Source organism: Sorex araneus, chromosome X (genome assembly GCF_027595985.1).
Source record: "Sorex araneus isolate mSorAra2 chromosome X, mSorAra2.pri, whole genome shotgun sequence".
Lineage (NCBI taxonomy): Eukaryota > Metazoa > Chordata > Mammalia > Eulipotyphla > Soricidae > Sorex > Sorex araneus.
Window position 1 is genome coordinate 215,678,388 of NC_073313.1, and position 20,195 is coordinate 215,698,582.

Consider the following 20,195-nt stretch of genomic DNA (forward strand, 5'->3'; position numbering starts at 1 on the left):
CTAAAAAAGAATAACAATTAGTATAGAATATGGACTGACCAATGACTATAGCGCAGTATTGCAACTTTTATAAAATTCAAAGAGTACTTTGAGAACCTTTACAAAGCAATATTATACCTACTTTTGGATTCTAAAGTATCCTAAAAGAGTACTTTTCTATTCTGATTTACAGCCAAAGTTTAAAAGCAAAGTTATAAACAATTTTTAGGCACAACAAGTTTCAACTTCTCTGAATTATAGCATGAAACTAATATTTCAGTTATGAATAGAATAAAAACTAGAAAGTTAGCCTACTGTGGTGAAATAATATAGATTCACATTAAAAAGTGACCAGTAGGTCAAATTCTAAAAAAGAAACAGTAGATACCATCACAAAACTAGCAGATGTTTCTTGGGGTCATTTGTACAAAAACATAAGCATATGTTAAAGAAATCTGACACTATCATGAAATCAGTTAGTGTCTAAAATAATAGCAGCTCCTTATGGCAATATAGGAATATCAGTATCAAATGCACAACACATTATGTTGCAACAGTATGTGCAGACAAAAGAGCATCAGTGGCAGAAATAATGACCAGTGCATTCATCAAGTTGAGAAAAAAATAAGATTAGTAGACTATATAGCCAGGCTTTCAACAGTAAACGTAATGTGATAGACAATATGTTGATATTTTTTATTTTTGTTTTTAACTGGTGTTATTGAGACATATCAAAGAATAGTAACCAAATAAGAATACCAAGGCTTTACAGGGACATTTAACATGGATTTTCTAATTTTAATCTGTCTACCCAAGAATAATGGCAAAGAAACTTATTTTCAAATCTAATGATAATACATAGTTTTGAAATAATAAGAATTCAGTCTTCAAAATAAATGGCTTTGTCTAGTATCCTGCATTCAATAGTTGATTAATAGGCCATTATTTTTAATATAATGTATATTTATATTTAGTAAATGGAAACTTCAACATCAGCAATATGAGATCCTCTAGAAAATTTCTTTAGAACTAGTAAATATCAAAGAATGCTATTTATTTTTATATGAGGGTTACCCCCAGCAGAGTACAAAGAGAACTCCTGTCTCTGTGCTCAGGGAACCATAAAATTTCCAGGATGGAACATGCATGCAAAGCATGTGCTTCAGCCCATTGAGCCATCTCTTCAACCCAATTCTTTTCGATATTATTTATTGACATCTTTTGAAAAGTTAAAGTCAGAAGCGTTCCAGAGTTTTTATACTGTCTAAACATAAGTCATATTCTTGGAAACTTAAATTAAGAACAAGAACAACAACAACAACAAAAACCACAAGGGGGTTGTTCAAAGGGATTAAGTGCATGCCTCACATGGAAAAGGCCTCAAATTTGATCCAGGCACTTATACTGCCTGGCCCTCTGAATACCATCAGGAGTAGCCCCAGTAGTTTCCAAGAACTGCTGGCACAACAGTGCTGTGTGGCCAGGCCACACACCAAACCAAAATTAGGACAGCATTGCCAGACCTAGTATTGAAGGACACGACTACAGGATACAACGAGTATTATGGAGATATAAAAAGAAATGAAGTCTTTCAGTAAATACACTATTGATTCATCTATTGAGTATTTTATTCAGGAAGAAATTATAGCATTGTCACTGTCACTGCCATCCATTGTTCATTGATTTGTTCAAGCGGGCACCAGTAATGCCTCCATTGTGAAACTTGTTGTTACTGTTTTTGGCATATCGAATGTGCCACGGGGAGCTTGCCAGGCTCTGCCCTGAAGGCGGGATCCTCTCAGTAGCTTGCCGAAATCTCTGAGAGGGGTGGAGGAATTGAACCTGGGTCGGCTGTGTGCAAGGCAAACGCCCTGCCCACTGTGCTATCGCTCCAGTCCTCAGGAAGAAATTGAGGTGGATAAATGTACATATGATATGCTATCAGTCATGTAAAAGAGTAAGTAGTGGTGGAATAACAACGTATAGACGCATATGTGCATATGTATATAGGTGCATATGTGTATGTGTGTGTATATATATATGTATGTGTATTAAAATATAAGTGTGTGTGTGTTAGAGACTATAAAACCAAGCTCTTAGAAGCGAGACATCTAATAGCCTAGTTCTCCCTCTTGGAGAACCTGACAAACTACCGAAAGTATCCCGCCCACCCGGCAGAGCCTGGCAAGCTACCCATGGCATATTTGATATGCCAAAAATAGTAACAATAGGTCTCATTTCCCTGACTCTGAAAAAGCCTCCAATAGTTGGGAAAGATGCGAATAAGGAGAAGCTGCTAAGATCTAAGGGCTGAGTGTAGTAGAGACGTTACTGGTGCCCGCTCAAGTAAATTGACGAACGAGATGACAGTGACAATGACAATGACTTGTATTAAAAGCAAAACAAATGGCCAGGAAGACAGCACAGGGTCAGGGCACATGCCTTGTTCGCAGAGGCACTGGGTCCAAATCCTTCCAGCACATGACTCACCAGGCATCACTAAGCATATCTCTTATGCCCCGCACTCCATCAGCGCTGGGCCCAAGCAACACGCTACATTGCCAGGCCCAAGCAATAAACCATCCAGTCCAGACTGCTGAGTGTCACCAGGAGAGAACCCCAGGATCCCTGACCACTGCTCGTGTGCCTCGCCCAAACAAATAATAAATTAAAATTTTATATGCAAATGATATGCAAATGTACCCCTAAAATTGGAAGGGAGAGTTGGTAAGATTTATAAAGAAATTTCAGATCCCAGAAATTTCTTGGTAGATCTGACTTTAGAATTATATATTACATCATTGCAAACTAAACCTGAATTTAAAAATATCAATGCCCTAAAATCAAAAATGCACTGAAATAATTCTGCATAATGTGTTGTGGGTATAATATCACAGATAGGAATATTTCCAAATGTCTTTAAAACACAGAAATATGACTACATGTGGCATATTTTCTAACAACAGAAATAGTTAAGAATGGTTTAAACAGGAGCGGGGCCTGGAGCGATAGTACAGGGGCTAAGGCACTTTTCTTTTTACATGGCCAAGCCAGGTTTGATCCCCTATATCCCACATGGTGTCCCAAGTACCACTAGTAGTTATTCCTGATCTCAGAGCCAGGAGTAATTCCTGAGCATTGCAACACACACACACACACACACACACACAAAGAAAGAAAGGAAAAATTATTTAAATGTTTTTCAGTAATTTATGGAATAGTACTGATATTGCTATTCTATGAAATTTATTCAGTTATATACATATATATAGTGGATAATGATATTCCATCAGTTGGATATCAAGATGTAAGAACAGGACAAAGACACAAAATAATTTTAAGTTTTACAATTGGAGTAATTTCAAGATAAATTACTTCTTTGGGGAAAAACTACATAGTTCTTAGCTGTCTTCTAAAAGACCTACAATATCGGCACATACATGCGAAATACTAACAATGAACACGTTTCATACTCAAATTGTGGTCTCTAGATACCACTACATAATATAAAGAACTCTATTTCCTTGATAAAAGGCTCATTGCCAAGTCTCAGCCACAAAAGTTTCAGAATAAACCTTGCCATCCCTGAAAACAAATAGGCTCTCACATGGCTGTGTGAATGTCAAAAAAGACTCATAAACTAACTTAAATGGGGGGCCGGAGCGATAGCACAGCGGGTAGGGCGTTTGCCTTGCACGCGGCCGACCTGGGTTCGATCCCCGGCATCCCATATGGTCCCCCAAGCACTGCCAGGAGCAATTCCTGAGTGCAAAGCCAGGAGTAACCCCTGAGCGTCGCTGGGTGTGACCCAAAAAGCAAAAAAAAAAAAAAAAAAAAAAAAAAAAACTAACTTAAATGGGTACATTAATCCAAAATTGAGACAGTTGGAGAACTATTCATACTAAATTAAGATACATTTAATATGTTTAAATAGCCGAGTAAGTTGAAAATGATCACTCTGGATAGAAACTGCCTGCTGAAAGTAGGTAAAGGAGCAAACACAATAACCTCTCAGTTTGTGTCAGACCATAGTGCCCAGAGAAGGGGGTAGGGGTGGGGGGGGGGGAATGACAGGAGGGAAACTGGTTGGGGTCAGGGATGCATGGAGGAATGGGTGTTGGATCATTGTATTATTGAAATCTGATCATGAACAGCTTTGTAACTATGTATCTTATGATGACTCAATTGAAAAAATAGAAATTAAAAATAAAGAAATACATAGCTGAGTACTTTTTTGTTGTTAGTTTTGTTTGGTAGCCACAACCAGCAATTACTCAGGGCTCTATGCCCAAGGATCACTTCTGGTGGGGCTTGGGGAACCATAAGGAGTGCTTGGGATCACACCTGGGTAAAGTGCATGCAAAGCAAGCAGGCTACCTGCTGTCCTATCTCTCTGGCCACATTAACACCTCCCTGAGTTCTTAATGATAATCATAAACATCAGAAGTCATTGTGGTTGCTGGGTCCTCTTTTGAGAAAAGGGTTGGGGGAGAATTTGCCCTACCATTATAAAAAAATGCAGTTATCTGATAGCCACCAGCCATGGAACTACACTCCTCCAGGCAGCCCCCCAGCTTAGAACTGAACATAACAAACCAAGACAGGGCTCCTAATGGGAAATCTTTTCTCCTAAGCTCTCACTGTAGGTAAGCAAAGAGTATCAGATATACATCGAAGTCTGAGGCTCTTTCTGCACACAGCTGCTTCATCTCCCCCTGTAGAGGTGTCATATTAGCATCATAATCTGAAAGTCATCCCTTCCAAACTACTTCCTTGTCCTTTCATCTTTTACAGACATTTGTCCCCAATAAAGCTTTCAGACTCTTAAGAAAAACTATAGACCACACCATACAATTTGTTGAAAGATAAATTGAAAGAAAAAAAGAGAAAAAATAGGAACGTGTGGATTGGAAAACATAAGAGACAGGGCAATCAAGTATAATATGGATTGCTTTTTAAAACTATGTTTTAGTTTTTTTAAAGTAAGAGTAATCTGAGCAGTGAATTTTTAAAGATACAGAGAATCACTTTACATTGGAATAGTGGTAGTGAGTGCACTGCATATTTTTGCAATATTCTAAACTATATTAAAGATAATATTCTCCTAAAGATCCATGCTGAGATGTTTATGAATTCTAATTTATGATGTCTAGAAATTATTTACAGACTTCTCAAGGAAAAACTGTGTAGGTCAGAGATGAAATAAAACTAATCTTGCAAAAAACTGTATAAATTCAAGAAGGTGTTATATAGCTCTCCAGACCCTCGATTTATATAAAGGCTTATTATTATTTCTACATGTGGATAATGTTTTTCATTAAGAAATGTTTTTCATTAATGTTTTTCATTAAGAACAGTGGGTTTAAAAAGGCTTTTCAAATTTCCATTTCTCACGCTCATTTTCATCACTTACTAGGAAAATTTAAGTAGCCAGACAAATACTCTCTATAGTAAAATTATCTATCGGCCTGAAAGAAGTCAGAAAATATTGTTCTAAAGGTTAAATTTATTTGGAGTCTGATGCTACATGATGCTACATGACCATTGACTCGGTATCAGACTCTTGAAGGCATTAGAGTAAATTCTTCCTTGTTTGATTGAGGAAGCGGCATAACCTAATGAGTACAGTGTGAGCTAGGAGTCAGACTGCCTGGCTTTGCATCCCAGCAACTCCATTACTACTATGACCTTGGGCAAGTTATTTAACATCGCTGGGCCCCAGGGAGAAAAATCCTAACTACATAGTCTTGTTGAGAAGATTAAACAAGATAAGATACTTAGCACAGAACCTGGCAGAGTAAACATCAATAAAATGTTCACTGTTTCCAGTCAAACACTGGACAGGGGTGTGTAGCAGTAGCAGTAGTTTCCAGAACACTGTTTTGATGAAAACCTTGGAATGTACAGAATTCCATAATGCCAGATAGCACTTTAGTGTAAATTAATCTTTAGGTTTGTAATTAGTATATTGTACCATGCCAAGTTGTTTTTTTTTTTTTTTTTTAATGCAAACCTGCCTTGTTGCCTTTGGATACTACAATCAATAGTTTTCAACTTCTAGATGGCACACCTAAAGTTAAGGTTTAATTTATTTCAAGCTCTATTTTTTCCTCTTTTCCCATTAATATACTCCATCACATACTGAATTTGGAATTGTGGAGCTTAAAAAACACACTGGGTACTAGTAGTTTTTTTCCCTTTGTTTACATCCCCTCCTCCAACTCTCACTTGAACTCAATCATCAGTACTGATTGTTATTAGTAGCACTGTAGCACTGTTGTCCTGTTGTTCATCGATTTGCTTGATCGGGCATCAGTAACATCTCCATTGTGAGACTTGTTACTGCTTTTGGCATATCGAATACATCACGGGTAGCTTGCTAGGTTCTGCTGTGCAGTGAGATATTCTCGGTAGCTTGCCGGGCTCTCCAGACAGGCTGAGGAATCGAACCTGGGTCGGCCGCTTGCAAGGCAAACGCCCTACCCGCTGCACTATCATTCCAGCCCCGATTGTTATTAGTACAGTACTTAAAACACGTGGGCAGTGACTGGAGAGATAGTATAGCAGATAAGATACTTGCCTTGCACACAATCAACATGGGTTCAACCCCTGATATCCTATGTGATCACCTGAACCCCACCAGGATTGATCCTTGAGGACAGAGTCAAGAGTAATAAGCCCTGAGCACCACCAGGTGTGGGATTTCATAAAACAAAACAAAACAAGTTGGACAGAAATACAGTCTCATAGGAGAATTAGAGAAAACCTATGCTGAAAACTTTGATGATGTCTGTAAACAAGGTGGTATAAAGAACAATAAGGTTCAGAACAAATAATGTGCTAGAGATATCTGACAACTGCAATAAATTATATCTGCACATCTATTGATCTTTAAATAGCTTACTTTCCCAAAATACAAACGGGCCAAAAATTGCTAGTGAAGGTAACAATATTATTTTGCAAATACAATCAAAATAGTTTTTATTATATTCACTGCCATGACGTTCTTTCTTTAGCTTCAGAAGTTTGGACTGCACAAGTTTACTTCAAGTCCTCAGGTTTGGACAGCTCTTATCTCAATCATTCTCTGGTTTTCAGAACCTGATCTTCTAGAATACATGACCTCAGTTTGCGTTTACCAGGACTTCAGTGTAAGTACCATTACCTACTCTGAAGAGGAATATTTCAGTGCCAAATATTTCAGCTTCAAAGACTCCCCCACAGTATGGAGAAGAGAGAAGAATATTACATAATCTATAAAAAAGTAGATACATATTTAAAAATACCAGTCTTCAGAGACTGCCACAGGACGGTGACATAGTTTGGAACAATATTAGCATGCATACTTTCATAGGGTTAGGGCACAAAGGCTAGGAAAGTTGTTTTGAATACATATTTCTATAGCATAAAAAAGGTTAGGTTTGCCAATTTTAAGTAATAAATCATGCTGACTATAATGATTTTAATAGATAAGATTTTAACTTTTATTTCAGTTAATAAATTCTCAAAAATCAAAGATTTTTCTTGGTATTCACAAAAATAGACTGGAGCAATAGCAGCAGGTAGGGCATTTGCCTTGCAGGCTGCTGGATGGAGGGTTCGATTCCTCCATCCCTCTCGGAGAGCCCCACAAACTACTGAGAGTATCCTTCCCGCACAGCTGACCCTGGCAAGCTCCCCGTGGCATATTTAATAAGCCAAAAACAGTAACAACAAGTCTCACAATGAAGACATTACTGGTGCCCATTTGAGCAAATGGATGAACAACAGATGACAGTGCTACAGTGTTACAGTGCTATTCACAAAATATGTTAAACGGTTTTGTCTTTTTGGCATTTGAGTACTAAACTATTTATCTTAAATTGTCAGCTCAGATTTGTGTGACCATATCGGTGAGGGGCTGGAGGGATAGCACAGAGGTTGGGTATTCGCCTTTCATGCGGCCAACCCGAGTTCAATTCCTCCGACCCTCTCGAAGAGCCTGGCAAGCTACCGAGAGTATCGAGCCCGTGCGGCAGAGCCTGGCAAGCTACCCGTACGTATTGGATATGCCAAAAACAGTAACAATAAGTCTCTCAATGAGAGACGTTACTGGTGCCCGCTCGAACAAATCAATGAGCAACGGGATGACAGTGATCAGTGATCATCAGTTCCACACTGATGTTATGTGAAAACTATCTTTTGACACAAAGATTAAACTTAGTATCTGGGATTAAAGAAAAGTTTTTCAACTCCCCAAACACTAGATCTGTGCTGTATAAAGTGATCACTATTAGCTGCATGCCTATGGGCATTAAATTCAAATGGAGATGAAATTTAAAGTTGTCTCCTAGTCATGCTAACACATTTAGGTGCTCAATAGCCACACGTAGCTGAAGGCTACCATTTGGAACAATTCACACACAGCATTCCATCATTGCAAAGTTTGACTGAATAGTTATGATTTATATTTGTTTTGCGTCTTGGATAATTTACTTTTAAAAAGCTAATATTTATGCGATATTAACTTTATACAATATTTATACAGTAGGTTAATAGACCTGTCAAAGTATTTAAAAACTTCATGAACATAACATGTAGTTCCTTAGTAAACTTATTTTCACACCCGTCTTTAAAATTCTTTCAATTTGACAGCTTAAGAACATAGATTTTCTTTTTAAAAAAAAGAAGCATTTTCTTCTTAATATGTAGACTGATAAATCAAAGCATCATGTTTTACTGAGTAATTAGTCCTTCAATAATTCACACAAGTAATAGGTCATTTTGGGGTTTAACCCCTGCTTCCATTATTTCTGACCACAGGGTCCACCGACAGATGTCTCACTTTGGATGTACACAACAGAAGACTGGGATCTGTTTCACGTACATCTGTTCCCAAACAGCTTAGGCAGATTAATACTTAGAATGTACCCAGCGCTACTAAGTCCCACATAATCACTAACTGTTGTTGTTTTTAAATTAATTATGTTTTATTCACATATTCACATTTTTCTGTCTTACCCCTCATGTTGCTAAATTTCCAGTAAGTAAATTCACAAATAAACTTAAAGCACAAGAAAGGCATATCTCTCTTCTCCTATAAAACAAATAATTTAAAGGCCTTACTCTGAATCCCAGCTTACTCAGATTTTCTGATTCCAGCATAATTTAACTGAACTCAGACTGTCATGGTAATAATCCTTTGAAAAGAAAAATAACCCACAATTGTAGAACCTGAGATAGTAAGTCCATGAAAAATGGAGTTTCAAATTATAATTAAGGTTAGAAATATTTTAATTTAAAACAATGATAATCCAATAATAATAAACCAAAAATTACTTGCACAGAAATTTGACTATAGGACACCAGAAATAAAATAGATTGGGAAAAAAGGGTAAATTAGTCCTTTCTCCATCATGAAAAATCTGCTTATGACTACCTTTGGCCAACAATTTTCAATCAGAAAATGCTAGCCTTCTTTGCAAAGAGAAGACTTGTGTTATAGTGACCATCCTTCTCTTATTATTGTACCCTGAAGCTGGAAGAGGGGAGTAGGTCTTAGCCCATATCCCCATGGGTTTCCCCTAATTAGGAATTTATTAAGATGGCAAGAATCCTGCCGTAAAATATAAACACCCTTCCACACACAACAGTTGATTCCACTGATTAAATTTTACTGAGATTTATTAAAATGTCCTGATAGGCCAAAATGTACTGAACAAGTATTTTCTTTAAAATGCAACTTCACTTAGTCTTAAAGATAATATAAATTCCTCATTTTTTGAAAAGAGTAAACTATAATCAGAAGGCTTCATTTACCCAAAGCCATAGATATATCTTGTTTGTTGAAGACAGGACCTCAAGTCCTTTGGTTGCTACTCCTAAAATCTTTCCTATACCACAGATGGGCACAGAATCGTGGAACGGAGAGCCTATGAAAAAATCTGGAGCATTTTTCATACTTCATGGTATTATCCATTAACAAACGGTGTTCCATCATGAAACAGAAAAGAGAGGATGTGACATTTGTCTTTCCTGATATAAAGAGCTTGTTTATATAAACTGGTCATTCTTTAATGTTCTAAAATATGAGCTTAATGCAAACTAATCCTATTTATCACTATCTCTCCCCATTAACAACTTTCCCTTTATGAAAATTGATAATAACATTACACCAATCATACAATAAAAATATTCTGCTACAAAAATTCTTGCATTTTCCTCAATATATTATTTCAAAACAAAGCTTTCCTTTAGGTAAACACATATTTCTATACGTTGGACTGGTTAGGATTTAGAACAATGTCAACAGGAAATCAATGATACTTGTGAAAATATTTAACTCTAGAAATATCTAACCCAGTAAATAGTCCCCCCTTATTCATAAAATATCTGTTTCAAGAATTTCAATGGATGACAGTAGTTACCGGCAGTATTGAAGCCAATATAAAGACACAGTTTTTTCCTACACAACATACCAAAAATAAAACTTGGTTCATAAATTACAAATAATGTTAATATTTAAATCAGGATAATGACATCATGCTATAATACTATATTAGAATAAAAGTTGTATAAATGTGATCTATCTTCCTTTCACAATCAACATTTTCAGAACATGGTTGGCCATGCTCAAATAAGCTCTTGATATTAGAGGGGAATTACTGTACACAACTTAACTGTAGTATCTGCCCTTAAGTCTTTCCGAGCAATCTTCTCAATATTTAGCACCTCAGAAGCAGCATCTCCCTCCGCTTAAACAAAATCTCTGGATTCAGACTTATCTGATTTTCTTTCTTTAATCTCAAAACTCACCTGATCTTCCACTCCCATTGTCTCAGAATTTTCATATAACGATAGCTAACTTGGTATTTACTCCTTGAGTTTTTTCTTAAGACTACTATTCAGTAAGATTTAACTTGTTAAAAAAATCACAATAAAATAGCAAGAGATGTTCAAATCAGTGGCAATCAAATAAAAGTAAAATATAAGAGATTTCACTTCACTTCAGTTTTTTCCAAACAGATATGTCTATTTATATAGAGAGTTTATCTAATGTTGGTGATACCAGGGTCAACTTATGCTCTTATCAGAGCTTCCAACCAGCTGAACAAGATGAATCCTTCTTGCCATGACATTCACAGTGGAGAAGTAAGTCAAAATTAGCTTAATAATAAATATATATATATATTTAAGTCCTGATTTTTATATAAGGAATTCATATTTCCTGGCAATTGATAACGACCACTAAAAACAGTAGTGTAATATTCAAATTACAATGGAATAGACATGAGAGTTCATGATATTCATTAACAAATTCATTCATTCAACAATTATAGATGGAACCTTGAAGAGTACCTAACATCCTTGATGAGTAGCTAAATGGCTAATGAAACAGATGCTCTGAACATCTTCTCCTCTCTCTTTCTAGATCCAATCTCTAATCTTTACCTGCTTGGTGGGTGTCATGCCTGGCCATACCATATGGCCTAATCTCATGGTCCCCTTGCTCTCTGGCTTCTACTTGGCTTTGGATCATGGTTAAGGGCCAGAAAAGAGGATACTTGGGAATTTAGTCCTTGCTTCCAATTCCCATATGACTGGTTGAGGAAATCAGCCAAGCTGAGACAAAGGCCATAGCTCCTGGCTAACGGCCTTCTCCACCGAGTCTCTATGAAACCCAGGCCCAGGCAACTGCTCCCTCCCCACGTTATACTGGGTCTGAGAGCAGTACTACCTGCCCCTCTATCCCCAGTCCCAGGTACCTTTCCTAAGTCCTTCAACCAGTCTACATATTTATATGTACTGTATTCTACAAATTCTTATCAAGTTATCTTAAAAGTCAAAGTTAAATATTCTATTAATGGAAAAGTAATCTGTCAGTTCAAAAACTGTGATTGGATTAGGGAGAACTGCAGGAGTGGGGGGCATGTGAGTAGAAGAGGTGAGGCTCTTGCCTTGCATGAGGCCAACTCCCAACTCAAACCTGGACATTGCATCTGGTTCTTCAGGCACCCCCACAAGGCATGAGCACAGCACAGCTGAGTAAGGCCTCCCAATCATACAATAACAATAATAAATATGTGATAGGTATACAAGATAATTAATTATATTAATGGATATATTAAATCTGAATTCCCTCTTTAAAGATTTTTTAAAGACTTTTTGAATTTGTGGGACTCCCAAGTTGATGTGTCTTAGAAGCATTTAAAGTCAGGACCACAGATAGACAGACTTGAACGTTAGTCCTGAAGATAGGTGAAACCACACTGGTTTATGCTATCCAAAGAACAATAGTTGATCCAGACCCACATCAGAAGAGCACTAAACTTTGGCAGAAAGCAAGATTAAAGTCCCTCAGTAGAAATTGATCTGGTGACATATCAAGCCAGTGATTATCAAAAGTTAAAAAAATCAAATGAAGGAGATTCAGAAAAAGTAGAGCTGAAATCTGTCCCTTTACTTGCACATTTAGAAACATACTGCTAACCTTTGTCTGAGAAGTTTGAGCATAGAAGGAACAAGACTTAAGTAATTATGAAGTAAATCCTAAGAGATGAGTAGGTAAGGCCTTGCATACAGTCGACCCAGGTTTGATCCGTAGTATTCCACCAGGAGTGAGCCCTGAATGCAGAGCCGGGAGTTAAACCCTAAGCACACCAGGGTTGTGACCTCCCCCACTGAGAGAGAAAGAGAGAGAGAGAGAGTGAGAGAGAGAGAGAGAGAAAGAGAGAGAGTGAGAGAGAAATGAAAGAGAGAGAGATGAAAGAGAGAAAGAGACAGAAGTTAGGAGAGGCAGTGTGAGTAAACTCATTTTTCTAGCAGCTTATCAAAGAAAGAGAGAAAGAGGCAAGTTAAAAGCTAGTGAACAGTCTACAGGATTCAGTGCAAGATGTAATTGGAATGAAGGGTTCTGAATATAGCACTGCTGGAATGAAAGAGCTATTAGAATGGCAGGCTGAAATCCCAAGACTAGAATATGGGAGACAAATTGCTAAAGGATGATGGGATAATTGGCTGTTCTTGAAGAGAGATGACAAACTTTCACAGTGAGGTCATGGACTGAGGCAAATGATTGTGTTTTATTCAAATCACAGTGAGTTTCAAAGTTACAAATGATAGTTCACATAGGTAGTAGTCATTCAGATGGAAGAGAGCCTGTGAATCTAAAGTTTTATGTTGACAGTGACAATCTTCAAAGGCAGGGCTTGGAATAACGGGGGTGCTGTGTGCTGGACAGCACAGCTTCACATATGAGAGGGAAACAGGAAAGGGAAAATACCTTCAGCCACTCTAGAGAGAAAAGCTCAAGTTCTTTTGCCTTCAAATTTCTCCCCATCTGTCCTCTCTCTTTCAGTTGATGCCCCCCACCCACCCTCCTTACACTTTGACAAGCCCTATCAATTCAAACTCTCAGCAAAACGTTTTTCATTTTTTGCCTTCATTTTATACGCCTATGGCTGTCACGTCTATAATATATCCCATCCTACCGCACCCTCCAAATAATTCAGATCTATCCAATCTCTTATATGGAAATTTATTTATGGGTGCAGTTAAGGATCTCAAGACTTATTAAACACCTTAAATACAACTGTGAATCTAATGACTTTGCTCTTGCAGAAGACAGACCATGGAAAAACAGAGCAGAGAAGACCAATCTGCTACCAAAAGCCTAGAAATGTCAGAAGCCACAAGGAGTGGAACAAAAAGAAAGGTTCTGGGGGCTGGAGCAATAGCACAGTGGGTAGGGCATTTGCCTTGCACACGGCTGACCTGGGTTCGATTCCCAGCATCCCATATGGTCCCCTGAGTACCGCCAGGAGTAATTCCTGTCTGCAGAGCCAGCAGTAACCCCTGTGCATTGCCGGGTGTGACCCAAAAAGCAAAAAAAAAAAAAAAAAAAAAGGAAGGTTCTCTCCTAGATACCACAGAGGGTATTCTGTCTGACTCTGCAGACACCTTTGTTTCTGAATTTAAGCCTCAAAGTAAGAGAGAATAAGTTAGTTAGACTTTGTTTTTCAGTGGGGGATGGGTGGGGACAGACCATACCTAGATCTGTGCTTAGGGATAATTTCTGATGATGCCAGGGATAAATCCTAGGTAGGCTGCATGCAAGGCAAATGTTCTACCTGCTGTACTATTTATCCAGCCCCTTAACTTGTTGCTTTAAAGTGGAGATTCTGTAGGATTTTGTTTTTGTAGCTCTAAAAATGAGACTGCAACTCTTCAAGTAATAACCTGTTTAAACTCTTTCTGTAAAACCATTAAAACGTTTACTGTGTTGTTTTACCTTTTATCAGAACATCAAATAACTGAATTGATACAGTGTGTAGCCTTGCTAGATCAGCTTGTTTCACTTAATACATTTTAAGGTCTCTCGTTGTCTTGATAGCTCATTTAGTTTTTAGTGCTAATTAATATTTCATTATCTGGATTGGTCTCAGTTAATTGATCCTTCTGCATATTGAATAATTTTTTAAAAAAATTTTGGTGGTGGCGGTGCTAGAGGTAGAACCCAGGATCTCATATATGCAAGGCAAGTGCTCCACTGCCAAGCTATAGCCCTAGCTGAAGAAAATTTTGGGTGCTTCCAATATTTGGCAATTGTGAGCAAGACTCACAGGGCTTGTATAAACATTTATGCATATGGTTTGTTTTTATCCATATCTATAGGATATGTTTTTATCCATATCCCTATCCATAGGGATATGGACTACAGTTTTCAGCACCTTTGGCTAAATGACAAGGATTTCTCAATATGTCAAGAGTATATTTTTTCTTATAAGGAATTACGAGACGTTAGTGATTATAGAATTTTGCATTTCCACAAGCAATTAATCAGAGTTCCTATTGTCCACATTCTCAACAATTGTTGATGGTGTCAATATTCCTAAAAACAATTATTTTATTTTATTTTACTTTGTATTGAATCACAGTGAGATACACAGTAACAAAGTTGTTCATAGTTGGGTCTCAGTCATATAATATCCCAACTCCCATCCATTCACCAGTGTATATATTTCCTACCACCAATATCCCCAGTTTCCCTCCTGCCCTCCTGCCCGCTTCTCTCTCTCTCTCTCTCTCTCTCTCTCTCTCTCTCTCTCTCTCTCTCTCTCTCTCATTTACAATACAGATACTGAAAAGTTATCAGTTAGGATTGCAAAGGGACCCAGCATCAATCACAGAAATAATCACTCTTGACAAGAACTGAGTGTTAAAAGTGGGCAAATGGATAGTACAAAAACAGTGATTTCAATAGATACATAGTAGGATCCCATTTAAATTTGCATTTCCTAGATGTCAAATAAAGAGAATCTTTTCATATACTTATTTGCTCTCTGTATACCTTATATAAAAACTGCTAAGTTTTTAAATCTCACAATTTGTGATCCTACAATAAATTTTAAATAAAAAGAAAGCAAAATTAGAGAGAGGGAGACACATATTCTACTGGTTCTGTTTCTCTGTAGAACCCTAGTACATGTGCTGCTATAAGTTGATCAAAATCCACAGAATGTACAATACCAAAAGTTAGCTTCAACAAACTATAGAATCTAGGCAATAATTTGTCACTATAGGTTCATTGAACAGTTGTACAAATGTAGTAGGGAATGCTTATTATGGAGGTGTATATGCTGGGGGCAGGTGGTCTATGGGAGTATTCTTCAACCTTTCTGTAGCTGAAATCCCATACCTGGCCTGTGTACTGATCCATGAACTGGTAGTCAGAACCAAGGTAAAGGTTATTTTAACCTTTTGACACTTGTGTATTAGTGGTTAAATAACACTGATCTCTAGAAATATTTGTACCTTCAGTTCAACTTTGCTGTAAACCCCAAATTTCTCTAAAAACAAAATATTAAAGGATCATGGGGATAGTTCATAGGTCAGGGGCATGAAAAGGAACAGAACTTGACCTCTGGCACCTCACAGCCCTCTGAACCATGCCAGATACGACTTGATGGTACCCAGCATCACGGAGCCTGAGCACCAATCGATCCTGTCCTGCTGGCCATGAATCATTAAGGGTCCCTAGGCCCCTAGAACACTGCTAAGGAGGTATAACATTTTTTAATTGATTTTTCAAAAATGACAAAGTTTCTATGAGATTTTAAAACTAAGTAATCTCACAGATTTTATGAAAAGGAAAAAACCCTGAGTGATCTTGTAAACATTATATATGCATGACCTATTTGTACCCAATGGCCTGCCATTTCCTATGTTGAGAAATTTAGCAATGAATATGATTCCCCACTCTCCACTCAACCCAATAATCTTCCCAAGTACAATAACCAAGGTGCATTTTTTATCCTTTCATTTCTGGAACCAACTTCTCTATCTTTCACCATTCACAATTCCATGTCAGGGAATGATTCTCACATTTAAACCTTCTTTCCTAATAGCAATTTTGTGCTTCCCATTTTGTTTAGGTAAAACATTTCTTATTTTCTTTTATAATTACAAGTTCTTGCAATACCTCCAGTTTTTCTCTGATTTTTTTCTTTGTTTGGTATGAGACCCTCCGAAGCAGTGCTCAGGAAGCCTGGGCCCCTGTTGGTGTCATTTAATACTAGAATAACCAGATTATCTCCCTGGTTCCTGTACCTCAAATTTTAGGGATACAATATCATTTACATTTTAGGCGTTGGTTACAAAAAAAATAAAAAGATTGTGTACATAGAATGAAGAAGATAAAAACCAAAGAGATCTTGTTTTATTTGGAGATCACACCTGCTAGTGCTCAGGATTTAATCCTGGCTCCTTTACTTAGGGATCACTATTTTTGGGGCTCAGAGAACATATGTGTTTCTGGGGACCAAACGTGGATAGGCCACATGAAAGGCAAGCAATATACCCGCTGTTCTGTAATATCTCTCCAGTTCAAAAAAACCAAAGAATTTTTTTGTTTATTTTCGGGGTTGGGACACACCATAGTACTCAGGACTTACTCCTAGCTCAGCACTCAGGGATCACTCCTAGTGGGGCTTGGGAACTCTATGAGGTGCTGGGGATTGATCCGGGTTGGCCACATGCAATTCAAGTGCCCTACCCGCTCCCATCCAAAACCAAAGAGTTTTTTTAGAGCAAATTCAAACATGTAACTTTCAGAGTTCTAGCTGTCAAGATGTTCACCTAAATTTCATTGCCAGGATGTAAAGCAAGTCTATTCATTTTTAACACTATTTAATAGAAAACAACATTTTTTGAGGACCTGAGAGATAGCACAGGTGTTAAGGCACATGCCTTGCCTTCTGCCAACCTCCTTATGGATGCATGTCCCACCCAGGTGGCCCAGGTAATTCCCCAGCACAACCAAAAAAAAGCAGCACCACGATCTCAGGCGCTTGCACTAACCCTCAGGCCCAGTTGGCTAAGAATCCAAGTTTTGAGATCCCTCCTTCAGGGAGGAGTCCATGGCCTCCTGAGCACTACTTGAGAAACCCAAAAACCAAACAAAAAACGTATTTTTACTTAATTTTCACAGAAGGTAGGGCTTTTGCCTTGCACGTGGCTGACCCAGGTTCGATTCCTTCGTCCCTCTCTGAGAGCCCGGCAAGCTACCAAGAGTATCCTGCCTGCACGGCAGACCCTGGCAAGCTACCCATGGCGTATTTGGTATGCCAAAATCAGTAACAACAACTCTCACAATGGAGACGTTATTGGTGCTCGCTCAAGCAAATCAATGAACAACAGGACGACAGTGCTACAGTGCTACTTTGTGTTGATTTAAAATAATATGGGTTTGACTTGTAAATTCAAAAGCTACAGGAAGTACCATCTTTGTAATTTTGAAGCATATGACTTCTATATTCTTAAGTTAGTATGAAAAAAAGCATAAATGTGTTTTTTCTTAGTAAATGTCATTCTATTTCTTCTCTATATTTCCAATAATGTGTATCTATGGTAACCATGATCATGTTTTAACTAGTAGACATGACCAAAATTTTTAAGCACCTTTTTGCAATATATGTGCTTTCCCTCTAAACAGTACTGCAACACTCATTTGTCTGACTCCATTGCACAATGTCTTATTTTAATTATCTAGTATTTCATCTTTCTGTAGGTTAAAGAAGCTTTTGTGAATGAATCTAAAAACTATAATTATGACCTTCTATACTGCAAAACTTCAAAATTCTTACAGGCATTAAAACTAAGTAGATGATCTATGTCCATGTATCTAACTTTCAACTCAAAGGCTCTAAAAAATAATCCTCAATGATTTTCAGATCATCGAAAAACATGCTTAGGCCAAAGTTAGTTTTAGTTCAATGAACCAGCAGGACAGTCAGGAACAGATAGTTGGTGCTATTAATTTTTTCTCTTTAAATTTTTTGGTAAGAAACTTGAAGCCAGTACCTTTTTATCAGTTTTGGTTTTGTATGTGTCATATAATTAACACATTGTGTCTTGCTTTCTGGTGGGGAGGGGATAATTAAATTTAGGTTTTGTATTTTGGTTTTGTGGGGGGCTCATTCAGTTGTGGTCTAAAAACTTATTCCTGCTTCTGAGCTCAAGAGATCTTTCCTGACAGACTGGGGGGACCATATGGAGTTCAGCGGATCTAACCCAGGTTGGCCGTGTACAAGGCAAGTGCCCTAACTGCTGTACTATCGCTCTGGCCTCATAAATCTGTATCTAGATAGAATAGTGCAACATATCCTAAGGTTTTCTCTAAGTTTCTAGGCTAAGAACTGAAACACTTTTTTTTTTGTTAGAATAAAACATTATATATCACCTAGATTTAAAAAAAAAAGTTTTAAGTCAATAAAAGATTGACGCATGGAAACAGCAAGGAAACAGCACGGTGATGTCCGCACTAAAAGTCAGAAGTTTATATAGACTAAGCTTACTGAGGGCTAGACAATGGGAACCCAGAGAGACCCCAAAGCACTGTCTTTTACACTCGCAGCAGTCAGCAAAGCAGGATTCAGAAGCAGAAGTGGGAATATTCTGCTAAGTGCTATCTGGAGTTGGGAGAGTAAAAACTTCAGCTTGGAGAGGAGCAGGTGACTTTCCGGTGTTTGGAAACCAGTTCCCCTAGGGACTCAAATCTACGACGCAACGCAGAAGTCAACCAGGACTCGGGATGCACCGAAGCTGCAAGCCACGGGGGAGGGGTGGATGGTGGGGATCCCGGGCGAGGGGTGGAGGAGGGACGTTCAGGATCTCGGGATGGGAAGGAGGGACGCACATACCGGACCTCTGAGCTGTTAGCCAGGCAAAGGAGGAGCTTTGGGAGCGGCGGGAGGCCGAGAGGGACAGGGACTGGGGCGCAGGAACCAGAGGGCGCAAAGCTGACGACGACGCGGGGACCCACACTCACCCCCGGGGCGCACCGGCTCGATGGGCCGCCACCTCAAGACCCGCTCGCTCAGCACCACATCGCAGCTGTCCCTTCCGATCTCGAAGATGCCCCGGAGCAGAGTCTGCTCGGCCGCCGCCTCCGGTCTCGGCGAAGATGCCCAGAGCGCCGCGGGCACGGGAGCAGCGGCCGAGGGCGCCTCGTCCTCCCGGCAGCCCTCCAGGACGCTCACCCGGCTGCCACGCCTCCTCCGGAGCATGGCGGGGTTGCTGACCAGGTTGGAGCCAAGGGGCTGGGGGAAGCCTTTGCAAGAAGAGGCAGAGGACGCCGCAGCACCTCCCGGGCTGCGTCCGGCGCTACCATAGCAACGGCGCGCGGGGGCCCGGAGCTCCGGGAGGGGCGGGGCGGGAGGGGCGGGAGAGGCGGGAGGGGCGGGCGGGGCCGCCCCATCTAATCCTGAGCTCTAGCCCGCCAAGTTCTGGCCTCTGCCCCTGCCCCCGAAGAAGATGCGTGGTTTCCCTTTTTTAGCCCCTCCGTTGGAAGAAATTTGGCTCAAATTTGGCTCAAAGAGTTCAGCCCTTACTTGGAATAGCGCTTCTCAAACTTTGACTTGCACTCTCTCCCTAGGAATCTTGTTGAAACGCAGGTTCTTCTGGAAAAGGTCCGGGTCAAGTCCAAAGCAGGACTGCGGCAGGCCACCGCCGCGGACCCACTGAGTGCACGGGGCGTTTCAAGCGCTGTTAGGCCGGTTCTTTCCCAGCGACTCTTAGGAAGCGCACGGTGGTTAGCTGGATTTTGTGCCGCTGATAGAGCGTGAGAAAGTTCCCTTTTCAAAAAGCCTGCGAGGAAAGACGGGTCTTGTTTTCCACACATTCTCATCTGACAAATATAGTATTAGAGAACGATGTCCCCAGTCCACAAAAATCCTGCT

General features: G+C 39.2%; 1 protein-coding gene across 1 annotated transcript in view; it reads right to left on the bottom strand.

The window, feature by feature from the left end:
* The window catches only part of CERKL (ceramide kinase like), a 121,464-nt gene extending 101,940 nt beyond the window's left edge, over nt 1–19,524 (bottom strand). The window contains exon 1 of the mRNA XM_004601200.3: nt 19,286–19,524. Within this exon, the coding sequence (XP_004601257.2) occupies nt 19,286–19,523 (238 nt within the window). The 5' untranslated portion in view covers nt 19,524. The remainder of the gene's footprint in view (nt 1–19,285) is intronic.
* Between the last annotated feature and the right edge of the window lie 671 nt (nt 19,525–20,195).